The sequence below is a fragment of the Suncus etruscus genome, chromosome 14, assembly GCF_024139225.1.
Source record: "Suncus etruscus isolate mSunEtr1 chromosome 14, mSunEtr1.pri.cur, whole genome shotgun sequence".
NCBI classification, from domain to species: Eukaryota; Metazoa; Chordata; class Mammalia; order Eulipotyphla; family Soricidae; genus Suncus; species Suncus etruscus.
In genome coordinates, this window is record NC_064861.1 from 75,993,273 (window position 1) to 76,006,843 (window position 13,571).

At 37.4% G+C, this 13,571-nt stretch overlaps 1 protein-coding gene across 1 annotated transcript in view; it reads left to right on the forward strand.

Annotated features, from left to right (window-relative positions):
* URI1 (URI1 prefoldin like chaperone) overlaps positions 1 to 6,716 on the forward strand; it is a 92,009-nt gene extending 85,293 nt beyond the window's left edge. The window contains exons 10-11 of the mRNA XM_049786233.1: positions 1,587 to 1,830; positions 6,369 to 6,716. Of these exons, the coding sequence (XP_049642190.1) occupies positions 1,587 to 1,830; positions 6,369 to 6,551 (427 nt within the window). The 3' untranslated portion in view covers positions 6,552 to 6,716. The remainder of the gene's footprint in view (positions 1 to 1,586; positions 1,831 to 6,368) is intronic.
* The last annotated feature ends 6,855 nt before the right edge of the window (positions 6,717 to 13,571 follow it).

The window sequence follows — 13,571 nt, forward strand, 5'->3', positions numbered from 1 at the left end:
TCTGTCTCTCTGTTTATCCTTTTAGACAGTGTGGTTTGCTGCAACATTTACTGAAGGGATATCAATAATATCACTTTATCTCCTTTCAGCACCCAGTTCTTGTCCAGAGTGAGCATTTCCAACAATCTTTCTCTGCCTCAATTACACTCCCCTGCTCTTTGTGGCAGGCTTCCTACCATGATGGATTTGTCTTCTGGGCCCTCATATTTTTGTCTTTGGATATTAATTATTTTTATAGTGTTATTTTTTTTTTTTAGCTTACAAATAAGTGTAGTCATTCTGTCTCTATCCCCTTTTCTGACTCATTTCACTCAACATTATACTTTCCATATCGATCCATGTGTAAGCAAATTTCATGACTTTATTCAAAAGGTGGAATATTCTTGAGAGTTAGAGTTTTATTTTTCATTTTATTTGGTGTGTGTTTGGGTGACGGAGTTTGAGCCATACCTTGTGATACAAGGGCGCATTCCAGTGGCACTTAGGAATCGTGGCTCTGGGGCTTACACTGAGGTTGGCAGCATGCAAGATCTGAACTCACTTATTGTCTGAAGAGTTAGTTAGTTAGTTTGTTTGTTTGTTTGTTTGTTTTTGCTTTTTGGGCCATACCCGGTGATGCTCAGGGGTTACTCCTGGCTAGGGGACCATATGGGATGCCAGAGGATCAAACTTCGGTCTGTCCTAGGTTAGCGCATGCAAGGCAGACAATCTACTGCTTGCACCACCGCTCTGGCCCGAGAGTATTTTAAAGGCTATCAGAGGAAGTGTTGTGTCATCACAGCTTTTCAGTCTAAAGTAATTAATACATATTTTTGGTTTAATCCACCCTTTTCATCAGTGCTTTAAAATGAGGATGTGTAGTCCAAAAATGTTAACTTGTGAAATGAAACTTTTTTTTTTTAGTGAGACATACTTCTATAGCCTTAGTAATGCTTTGCATGTGGCTTACCTTTTAAGATAGTAGAAATATTTTTGTTGTTGAGAAAGCTGTCATTTACACTTACTTTTTTCATGGCCCATATTTATAATATGGTGATAATTGCTAAGGTAGTTCAAAAGTTTTGTGGAATTTTGACAAATCAAATTGTCACTCAAAACATGCCAGTGCTACTTTTTAGAAGGCTAGAGAGATAGGATTGCAGGTTGTTTGCTTTGCAAATAGCTGATCTGGGTTCAATCCCTGGCATTCCGTGTGGTTCCCTGAACCTGCCAGAAATAAGCATAGTATGACCCAAAAAAACAAAAATATTTTTAAAGGTGCTATTTTGTATTAGACCAAAGGTTATGTTTTATTTGCTTGTTTTTGGTGCTTGTGTCACACCTAGTGGTGCTAGGATTACTCCTGATAGGCTCGGGGGACCATAAGGATGTTGGTCCAAGATCAGCCGCACATAAAATAAACACCCTACCCCGCTGTACTAGCGCTCTTGCTCCTAAAGGGTATTTTTAAAAAAATCATTTGGCGCTTTAAAATAATAGTGATTGTGAAAATTTTCACTAGGCATGGTTCTTTTCTAGTTTTTGGCAAATATTTATTATGCTCATTTTTATGAATGATCTAAAGGAAGTATGTTTTCATATTATAGAGTATTCGTTGATGTTGTGAATGGAGAATATATCCCACGTAAGTCAATCCTGAAGTCTCGCAGCAGGGAGAACAGTGTTTGCAGTGATACCAGTGAAAGTAGTGCTGCTGACTTTGATGATAAACGGGGCATTTTGAGAAGCATTAGCTGTGAAGAGGCCTCTTGCAGTGATACTGGTGAAAGTATTTTGGAAGAAGAACAAAACCACCAAAAGAAACTTTTGCCTTTATCGGGAACAACAGAGGTATGTATTTGGAGGTATTTCTCTAAAGATTTTATATTGTATTTTAACCATTTTTTTCAGAGAAACTCATCTTTTCTTTTAAAAAGTAACTGCAACTTTATTTCCTTCAATTGGTCCTAGTCATTGCTGTCCCTGTATTATTTCATTTCATGTAATTATTATTAGTTACCCAAATAGGTAATAATGTTTATTTTGTAGCTCCCTTAGTTTATACTTATATTTAATTTCAAAAGTGAGAGGAAATATTCCTAACCTTTGATCTTTCTAAATTAGTACTTTATTAAAAAAGAAAGTATTAGTCATGAGCAAACACAGTACATGTTTTGGTTGTTTGTTTTTGATTACCATTCTTGAAGTTCTAATTCTGTGAAATTGGATTTTAGAACTTCAGGACTGGAAGTGGTAATGTTAGATAGAACTTCAAAACTAGGTATATGGATGTTATCAGTGGTTTTTTTTTTTTTTTTGGTTTTTGGGCCACACCCGACGGTGCTCAGGGGTAACTCCTGACTGTCTGCTCAGAAATAGCTCCTGGCAGGCACGGGAGACCATATGGTACACCGGGATTTGAACCAAACACCTTTGGTCCTGGATCGGCTGCTTGCAAGGCAAATGCTGCTGTGCTATCTCTCCGGGCCCTATCTGTGGTATTTTTGTTTATGCTCTTTTTTTAATGGTTTTTATTTCTTTTTTTTTTTTTTTTTTTTTTTTTGGTTTTTGGATTTTGGGCCACACCCGGCAGTGCTCAGGGGTTATTCCTGGCTGTCTGCTCAGAAATAGCTCCTGGCAGGCACGGGGGACCATATGGGACACCGGGATTTGAACCGACCACTTTTGGTCCTGGATCGGCTGCTTGCAAGGCAAGCGCCGCTGTGCTATCTCTTTGGGCCCCAGGTTTTCATTTCAACAAGTTTTTAGAAACTCTGGAGCCTTGTGTGTTAACATTTTTGTATGCATTAAATACATTATGTCTTTATGTTTAAATAATTACAAGTAAAAGTTATATTGTTGGTACTAAATCAGAGTTTCCCAGAATTATATAGTTCCCCCTGAAATCTACTTAAGTGTCCCCCTAGATTTTGCACCAGTCTCCCTCCCATCATATTGAAGATTGGGCAGGAGAGATCGGTTACTTTTGTTTTTGTTTTTGTTTTTGGGCCACAGCCAGTGTTGCTCTGGGTTACTTTTGGCTCTGCACTCAGAAATCTCCAGCATTCCATATTTTTCTCCAAGGAATAATTCCTGAGCACAGATTGGGAGCTGGAATTAACTTTTGAGTACTTCTGGATATGACCCCAGTCCCCTCCTCCCCAAAAATTATTAGAAAAAATATTTATTGAATTTAGACCTTTGTAGTTAATACATATTTAAAAATTTGGCTTCTGTGATACTTATTGTATAGCTAGAACTAAAGTTTGAAGCTTTTGGGGGGAATGCAGCCAGTGGATCACCCCTGGTGGGGCTCAGAGTATCATATGATGTTTAGGGGTTGAACCCAGGTAGACTGCATGCATGATTACCTTTCTCTCTGTGGTATCTTTCCAGCCCCTGCATTTTATTTTAATTATTTAGTTGCAGACTAACACCTCTGGTTCTATACTCGGGGGTTACTCCTGCTGGGGGTTGGTGCACCATATAGGGTGTCAGAGATTGAACCTAGGTTGGCCACATACAAGACAAGAACCTTACCCATTATTCTATTGCTCTGACTCCTGAAATTTATTTATTTTTTTTTTTTTTTTTTTTTTTTTTTTTTTTTTGGTTTTTGGGCCACACCCGTTTGATGCTCAGGGGTTACTCCTGGTTATGTGCTCAGAAATTGCCCCTGGCTTGGGGGGACCATATGGGACGCCGGGGGTCGAACCGCGGTCCTTCCTTGGCTAGCGCTTGCAAGGCAGACACCTTACCTCCAGCGCCACCTACCCGGCCCCTGAAATTTATTTTTTATATTTTCTTATTAGCTCTGCATTTTATTAGCGTTAAGAGACTGTAATATTTTCATATATCAAAATAAACTGTTCATGATTATAGCAAGATCTTTTTTAGTATCTTTTATTTATTTAAACTTTTAAAATTTTAATTTACTTTTAGGTACTATGATTTGTATAATTTATTTTTCAAAAGTACTTTAGTGTGATAAGACTATACTTATGATACCATGAAGTTTTTAGAGAAGTAGACATTCAGTTCTTTTTAATATTGCAGTTCACTGGAGGTCTCAAAATGCTATGAGAAGATGAGATTCACAAAATTTTTCAAATGATACATTTTCTTAACTAATTTTTCATTCTTGCTAAGTATAGAGAATTAGCTTCTTAGAAGACCTAGGTAACTTTAAAGAACCTTAAAATTCTTGATCTTTATTATATGTAATATTCCTTGCTTATTTTTCTTTTGGGGCTGTACTCAGTGGTGCTCAAGACTTATTCCAGACTCTGTACCTCGGAAATCATGTATGGTATCAGTGATTAAAAATCTTGGGTCAATTGCACACCTTATCATATGTTCTCTCTCTGGCCAATATCCCTTGGATTTTGAAAGTTCACTTTATACCACTTCACTTTTATAAAAAGACCTATGGACATTTTCAGTAACTAAAAAAAATCCAAGGAGAATTACTGGCTTTACTCTGTCAGGCAGTAAAATAAAAGTGTTGCTGACTGAGGTTATCGTTTTGTAATCAGAGGTAGGGTACACTCCAAGTAGCAAGAGTAACCCTCTTACATTTTTTTCCTACTTTACTAGACACTATTTATTCTGTCCTGTTTCACTCTTATTTTACAACAGTGTTATTTTAGTATTTGTGTGTTTGTGTTACTTGGTAAGTTTGGTGCAGGTAATCTTAGGTCTGAGAACATAGCTCAGTGGTATTGAATCCATTCCTTGATACTGTGGATTCAAACACAGGTTCCAAAATATTTTAAATATAAGTTAATGATAACTTAAAAATACTGCCCTTTTTTTAGTTTACATAGGAATTTATACTTCAATTTATATTTACTGTATTTACATTTCAATTCATATATTTGAGTTTTGGACAGCAGGAAACACATTTAGATGTAATTAAATTTACATTTACTGTATTCAATTTTATAGGACTACTTTAGTTTTGGGCAGCAGGATATATATATATATATATATATATATATATATATATATATATATATATGGAACCTTGTTAATATTTCCAGAATCCTATATACATTGATTCCAGTTAAATATATAGAACAAACTACATCCTTAGTAAACATTCTATTGAAATTAAAGAGGTTTCTATCATTGATTTAAATTTTGAAATGGGGGTCCAGAGAGATAGCACAGCGGTAGGGAGTTTGTCTTGCATGCAGAAGGACGGTGGTTTGAATCCTGGCATCCCATATGGTACCCCAAGCCCGCCGGAGGCGATTTCTGAGCGTAGAGCCAGGAGTAACCCCTGAGTGCTGCCTGGTGTGACCCACCCCCCCCCCCAATTGAAATGGATGCATATTTCTACTAGTATTAGCACTTTCGTAAGTTTTTTTCTATTTTTTTGTTGTTTTTGGTGTTGCTTTTGGTTTTTGGGTCACACCCGGCAGCGATCAGGGGTTACTCCTGGCACTATGCTCAGAAACCGCTCCTGGCTGGCTTGAGAGACCATATGGGATGCTGGGATTCGAACCACCGTCCTTCTGCATGCAAGGCAAATGCCTTACCTCCATCTATCTCTCCGACCCCCAAGTTTTTATCTTTTTCTTTAAAAAGACTGAATGTGATCCGAGAAAGTACTTCAGATATTGTACACATTGTAATTACCAATGGGAATTCACGGCTGAAATTAACCTGTTGGCTAGCAGGCACCTTGGCCTTCATAGGTTAGCTCATTCATTCATCAGATGATTTTGGTTCCTAGTAACTTTTTCTATTTGACATAAATGGAATGTAAGAGAAGTTTAGAAATTTTAATTTACTTGTTTTGTGTAGATCTAAAATCTATTACATTTTTTATGTGCATTAAAATATTTGGTATAATTGTTACATACTTTAAGGTTTTTGGTATTTTTTTTTTGTTTGTTTGTTTGTTTGTTTTTGGTTTTTTGGATCACGCCCAGCAGCACTCAGGGGCTACTCCTGGCTCTACACTCAGAAATCGCTCCTGGCAGGCTCGGGGGGACCATATGGGATGCTGGGATATGAACTACCGTCCTTCTGCATGCAAGGCAAATTGCCCTACCTCCATGCTATCTCTCCAGCCCCTTAAGAGCATTTGTAAGGTAGTTTGTATTTTTTTAAATAATTATGACTTACTAAAAATATTAGGGAGTAATTTTTTTTGATGGGATGAATTGAGCCAAAGCCAACAGTGCTCAGGGGCTATTTCCAGCACACTGCTTGCAGACCATGTTGCTTCAGGATTAACATGTAGTGCACTCTGGTTTCTGAGCTATCTCTTGAGTCCTAAATTTACTTTTATTGAAATATCTGATTGGTAAATACATGATAAGTGTTTCTATGATCATTTTACTTGCATTTACTACTATAATTTGACTTTTATCTTCTAGGCTTTTTCTGGAACTGTAATAGAAAAAGAAATTTTTTCATCTTCTTTAATACCACACCCAGCCATGACTCATCCTCTGCTGCCCACCATCCCAGAACGCAAAGAAGTTCTCTCTGAAGCCTCAGAAGAAACTACAAAGAGAGTTTCAAAGTTCAAAGCAGCCAGATTGCAGCAAAAGAACTAGTAGATGAGAATTTACATTTTAAAACCTAGTTAATTTTTTGTATATATATTATGTATCTACATACATAATATGTATATCATGTGATTTGAAAATAACACATTTTGACTTAGTTTGGCAGCAGGTTCTCATTCTTATCAATGACATTGAAAAAAATCAAAGTAATATTTGAGTGCTTTAATATCCAACTTGTTTTGTTAATTCTCTAAATACTGTCAACACTTTTGTCTGAGTTTTCTGTATGATGCAATAGCAACGTTTTGAATTCTTTTTCAAAGAATATTGTTTGTATGCATTGTTTTTGTTTCAAACTAAATACAGCCAGTTTTGTACCAGCTGTGATGTTGTGTATACCATATGGATCATTCTAAAGAAACTTTTAAAATTTAAAATAGAGTCAACAGTTATACTACTTGCTTTAGTATTTTAAGGCACTTTAAAAAAAATCTACTTCTTGTAGATTTTGCAGCTATGAGACTATTTGAAAAATGACTTCCCCTTGCATTGTAAACTCTCATAAGGCAGAAAACTTACATTTATTCTAAGGGGGAAATTTCTTTGACTGGAAGAATGGTATTTTGTAAGACTTTTTTTTCAAGTAAAGATTTTATTAAACTTGGTGTCCAAAATGTTGTGAACTTTTTGATTCAGAATTAGACATATATAGAGAAATCTATTTAACTCAAATTTATGTTACCTCTATAATTAGGGTTTCTTGAGTTACACAGAACCTTCTTCTCTGTTTTGTGCGTTTAAGTCTTACTGTTCTCCATAATTTTGGAGAAAAGGACAGGCCTACATGAAAAATACTGTTGAACAAAAAATTTTTATGTTTGCATCTTTTCAACGTTTTTATTCAAAGACTACTTTCTTAACAGATAGTTGAAGGAACATTTTAGTTTTATCAAAATTTCTTAAAATAATGAAAATATTACTTTAATTTTCTCTTGAAATTTACACTGCAAGTGTTAATCATCATTCGCTTGATGTGTGCTAAAATGTAGCTTTTTAAAAAAAGCATTCTGCATTAGTACTAAAATAAGCCATCAATGCCAGTCCACCCTCTATTCAGAGCTAAATATTTAAAGGTTATTTATAGCTTCTTTAATGAATTCTTCCTTAAACAAAGTGAAATTATGCCCTAGAAAAGTAGAAGCTATTTGCTGCTAAAACAGCACAACTGTAAAAGTTTTATGAATATGTAGTTTAATAATGGGGTGAACCCGAATTCCCATAAATTAATGTATAATTCAGAACAGAAGATTGATTCTGAAGATTGCCTAAAAATATTTGTTAGTAAGTTGGTCAGCTGTGCATATATTTATATTTAAAAGCATTTTTTCTATTAACCTGGTGTCCAAATAAACTGCCATCACCACCAAAGAGTAACCACATATATACAGGAGCTTTCAGTTCCAATTTCGACTTAAGTGAACCTTTTATTGCTAGATTATTTTTCCCCTATAATAAACGTTATTTTGAACTTCAGGTATTGTTTATAGGCATATAATTTCAAGAGTGCTGTCATTAAAATAATTTTTGACTTTATGAATTTTATTTTGATAATGCTGGTGTTTATGTAGTTTATATTACTTGCAAATAGATAATTCCCTCACAGAACAAGATGGTACTAGAAGTAAAATGTTTAGGGCCAGCGAGATAGCATGGAGGTAAGGTGTTTGCCTTGCATGCAGAAGGTCGTTGGTTTCAATCCCAGCATCCCATGAGCATCCCTGAGCTTGCCAGGAGTGATTTCTGAGCGCAGAGCCAGGAGTAGCCCCTGAGCACTGCTGGGTGTGACCCCCCCCCCAAAAAAAAAGAAGTAAAATATTTAATGGTTTTGTACATTCTTCTAAAGATCAAAGGAGGTAGTGGTGTCCTATTTCATAGCTTTAGTCATGTAACAAAGATCTAAATTTAAGTTTTATTTTTCTTATTAAATTCCAGTTTTAGTGAGATAATATAAAGCTGGTCTTAAAAGAACTCTTAAATGTATTGTGCAACAGAAGGGCAGACTAAGATTTTTTAGAAGTACTGAAAAATTGCAGAATAATATAATAATAACAATCCCATACCCTACTATTCAAATTTCCATAATAGTACCCATGTGTGTTCTATATATTAAGGTATTATACATATGTATATATATATGTATATATGAAGTATACACATTTTTTTTTAAAACCAGGACATTTACTTAGGTCTAAAATTATTAATTTTAGATCTTGTGAATTTTACCATCTTTTTTCTGGCATTCCTTTCTTTTCCAGAATCTAATCTGGGTTCTTGTATTTGGCGTTTCTTCGCAGTCTTTCCCAATCTGACTGGTCTTGCTGTTGCCTTACTTTTCATAACTAACATTTTGTACGGTTATTAATCAGGTATTTTATAAGATGTTTCTGTGTTTTCTGGGATTAGAGTGAAGTTTTATAATTTTGATAGGAATATCAGAAATGCATCATATTTCAAGTATGATCTGCCCAATTTCTTAATATGACATTATTTGCCTTTTTCTTTGCAGTTCATAAGAACTGCAAGCATAAGTTTGCAGATACTTTTTCTTCAAGCTTATGCTTACTACATCTTCCTTCCTTCCTTCCTTCCTTCCTTCCTTCCTTCCTTCCTTCCTTCCTTCCTTCCTTCCTTCCTTCCTTCCTTCCTTCCTTCCTTCCTTCCTTCCTTCCTTCCTTCCTTCCTTCCTTCCTTCCTCCTCCCTCCCTCCCTCCCTCCCTCCCTCCCTCCCTCCCTCCCTCCCGCCCTCCCTACCTCCCTCCCTCCCTACCTCCTTCCTTCCTTCTTTCCTTCTTCCCTCCCTCACCCCCCCCCCCTCCCTTGGCTTCCTTCAGGGATTACTCCTAGCTCTCTGCTCAGAAATCGCTCCTGGCAGGCACGGGGGACCATAAGGGATTCCGGGATTCAAACCACCAACCACCGTCTGTCTTGGATCAGCCATGTACAAGGCAAACGCCCTACTGCTGTGCTATCCAGCCTCATGCTAAATTTTGCATCAGTTGGTGGATATTATTTGTGACGATTATTAACTGTGATGTTTATCTAATGCTGATTTTTGTTTTTGATTTGGGGGCAGACCTGGGTGCAGTTAGGGGTTACTACTGGTTCTGGGCTCAGAAATCACTCCTGGCAGCGTCGGGGGACTATATGCCTTGCCAGCGATAGTGTGCAAGGCACTGTGCTACCACTCTGGCCCCTCTAATGCTGATTTTAAAAATTTTGCCTCTTCTAACTTTATTTCTTGGTATTCTTTGTAATAAAAAGATGTGCTATTTAATTTTCTCTGTTAATATCATTGTGAGCTTAAACATTATATTTAAATTTTGTTACAATTTTTTTTCTCAAATTGGAACAACTTTGAGGTGGTACCTAAATTTTTTCAGCATGACCCCTAATTCTTACACCAAAATCGTTGTCGTTTATCTTGTATTCTCCCTTCTCCACCCTCCCCCATCCTGGAGTCAGCTGTATCTCCAAGGAGCCCTGATTCTTTAATGGTATTTAATAGTATTTAAAAAATGGTATTTAAAGAAACTTCTGTTTACATATGTATGCGTATTGCTATTTGAATGTCATTGTTTCTAGCCACTTTCACTGGCTAGAGATAGATGGTGTATTTTAATCTATGCACACTCGTGTGTATTTTTACATATTTGAGTTTATATAGATACTTGTAATTCTAAAGTAACATCATGATTATTATTTTTTTTTTTGCTTTTGTTTTTCTTTGGGGGGGTGTCACACCTGGTGGTGCTCAGGGGTTACTCCTGGCTGTCTGCTCAGAAATAGCTCCTGGCAGGCACGGGGGACCATATTGGACACTGGGATTCGAACCAACCACCTTTGGTCCTGGATCGGCTGCTTGCAAGGCAAACGCCGCTGTGCTATCTCTCCGGACCCGATGATTTGTTTGTTTCGTTTTTGGGGGGCCTGCAGCCAACGTTGGCTGTGGGTTTACTCCTGACTGTTCTCAGGGATCATTCCTGTTCTCAGGGTGCCAGGGTTTTAACCTTTTAAACCATGTCAAAGCAAACACTCTGCCTGTTATACTATCACTCCAGCCCCTCACGATTTCTATATAATTTCTTTTTCCAGCTCCCAATAGTGTGAAACCTTACTTACTCTTATTGTCCATCTTGTAATTATGAATATTTTTATCTAATAAAATTAGTGTTAATTTTTAGTCCCCAACAAGAACCAAATTATTATTTATAATGTAAATTATGTTTACATTTTATTATTTCTGCCCTCTTTATTATTACTATATTGTGGGATTTTTGTTTTGTTTTGTTTGTTTTGGGGGGGTGATGCTCAGCACTCAAGTATCGAAATGCTTATGGTGCTGCTCAGGGGACCGGGACATATTGATTGAACCCAGGCCAGATTCTTGGAAGACAATTGCCCTACATTCTGTGCTATTGCTCAAGGTTCTATATTGATTTTTTTTGGGGGGGGGTCACACCCAGCAGCTCTCAGGGGTTACTCCTGGCACTATGCTCAGAAATTGCTCCTGGCAGGCTCGGGACCATATGGGATGCCAAGATTCGAACCACCGTCCTGCATGCAAGGCAAACACACTACCTCCATGCTAGCTCTCTGGCCCCTTTATATTGATTTTTAATGCTATTAAATTTATTTGCTATAATTTGTCTTCTATTTTGGGTTCTCACCTCATTTTGGTTGTTTGTTTTCTTTTGTTTGTTTGTTTGTTTTTGTCAGAGATGACTCCCTATAGAGGTTTTTCTGTTTGATATCTGGAGTGAGGAGTCTACCTGACTGCTCAGGGGACCATGTAGTGCTGGGATCAGATCCAGGCCTGTTGCTTGCAAAACATTTGCTCGGCCCATTGAATTATCTGTAGTTCCTTTTTGGTTGGTTTTATGTTTTGCTTCTGAGTATTTGAAAGGAATGTGAAATGATTTTTTTTTTTTAATTATGGCAATGTAGAAAGTAACCTTCTTACTCTTGCCATCTCATTTAAAAAACATTATTTTCCCTTCCCACACCACTTTTTTATTTTCTGTCAGGTCCCCTAAATTATCAGGTAAGAGCCAGTCTCAAGTTTATGATTTAGTCTTTCTGTATTTCTTTCACACAAATAGTTACAAAGTAGGCTATTAAGATTAGATTTTTTTCTGGATCCTCTGACCACTTGACTCCATTCTTTAGCCACAGAACTATAGAAATTACAGAAATGACCTGGTTGGAACTAGAGAAAACTACAGAAGGCAGAAAACTGCACCCTAACCTTTTAATCATGTTATGATCTGACTACAGTGAAATTACTGTCTCTTTTTCATGCAGCTAACAAACACCATGACAGTTCAGAATGGTATGCAAAGTTAAGATGGCCACCCAGATCCTAGAAAGCTCCACTCAAGAGGCCAGCTTTTCTGGGACTTTATCTCCCCACTTTTCCCTTCCCCACTCTCCTCTTTTCTTCTATGCATTTTGTCTTGCCTTGTCTTTTTTCTTTTAAACTCTGGTTTACAAAGTTCTTTATAGTACATTTGTTTCTGGCATTCAGTGTTCCAGCACCAATCCCACCACCAGCATAAATATTCCTTTCCATCATTGTCCCCAGTTTCTCACCCGCCCCCAACCCTACCCCCTTGGTAGAAAACATTTATAGTGCTTGTTACTTGGCTTGTTATATTTGGCTTCTATGCTATTTTCCCATCTAATAATACTAGGGTGTCAGTATTGAAAAAAAAAAATGGATGGATCATAAGAGGTACATATGGCCTCTTCAGGAACTCCAGAATCTGATGAATTGGGCTGATGAACTTACATGGTTGTGGGTGTGGCTGCTGGGGCTTTCTGGCAGTGTGGAGGGAGGAACGGAGGGAGTTTCATGTGGGGTGAAGTCCACCTCTACTCTCAGAAGACCCTAGGGATCTGGATTTTCATTGTTTTGATGACTGCAGAGATTAGTAAAGCAATGAAGTTAGGTTGTTGGCAGCTGCTGGATGTTATGCAGCTCCCTAGCCTTAGAGTATCCAAGAGTTTTCAGCCAGAAGATTGGTGTACCCGTGAACTTTTGTAAACCAAGAGATGCTTGGCTTTTTCCTTTTCCTTCTCATGAATATCCATCCTAGTCTTAGAGAAGCCTTTTAAAATACCCTCTGTCGGGGCCGGAGAGATAGCATGGAGGTAAGGCATTTGCCTTTCATGCAGGAGGTCATCGGTTCGAATCCTGGCGTCCCATTTGGTCCCCCGTGCCTGCCAGGAGTAATTTCTGAGCCTGGAGCCAGGAATGACCCCTGAGCACTGCCAGGTGTGACCCAAAACCCACAAAAAACAAAACAAAAAAAAAAAAACCTCTGTCTCCTATACAGAAACATTTAGGTTTTCAGTATTTGCAGTTACAAACAATAATGCAAGTTAGTGCAGCAGTTTTGGGTTATCTTGAGCCTGCCAGGAGTGATTTTTGAGCATAGAGCCAGGAATGGCCCCTGAGCGATGCCAGGTGTGGCCCAAAAACAAAACAAAACAAAGTCTGTCAAATGAATTTCTTAAATGTAAGAATATGGTTATATATTTATTAGGCAATCTCAAAAGTTTTTATATATATAATTTTTATTTTGACCAAAGTGGCTTACATATCTATCACAGTAATATTTTAGGTACATATTAACATTGAATTGGGAATTCCCATCACCAAATTTGTCCTCCCTCCACCCTCGTTCCCATCTCGCATCCCATATCCCCCACCCGCACCCCTCGGGCTGCTAGAATAAGTGGTCCCCTCTGTGTCTAGCTTACTACTTAGTATCATACAACTGTTTGGTCTTGGTACCCTCCATTATTTCCCCCTTTATTTGTGAGGTGGAACTAGATAGTTCAAGTTATGTGGTTTTGTTTGAAGAAAAGAAAAGCAATAAAATGGGATAAAAATCAAATAAGCCAAAAATGGGCAGAGTCCTCCTAGAGGCTCAACCTCAGTTTGAGAGAGGAAAGGGAAAAAGGAATTGAAACACCACAACAATACAAAAGGAGATATCTAATAAA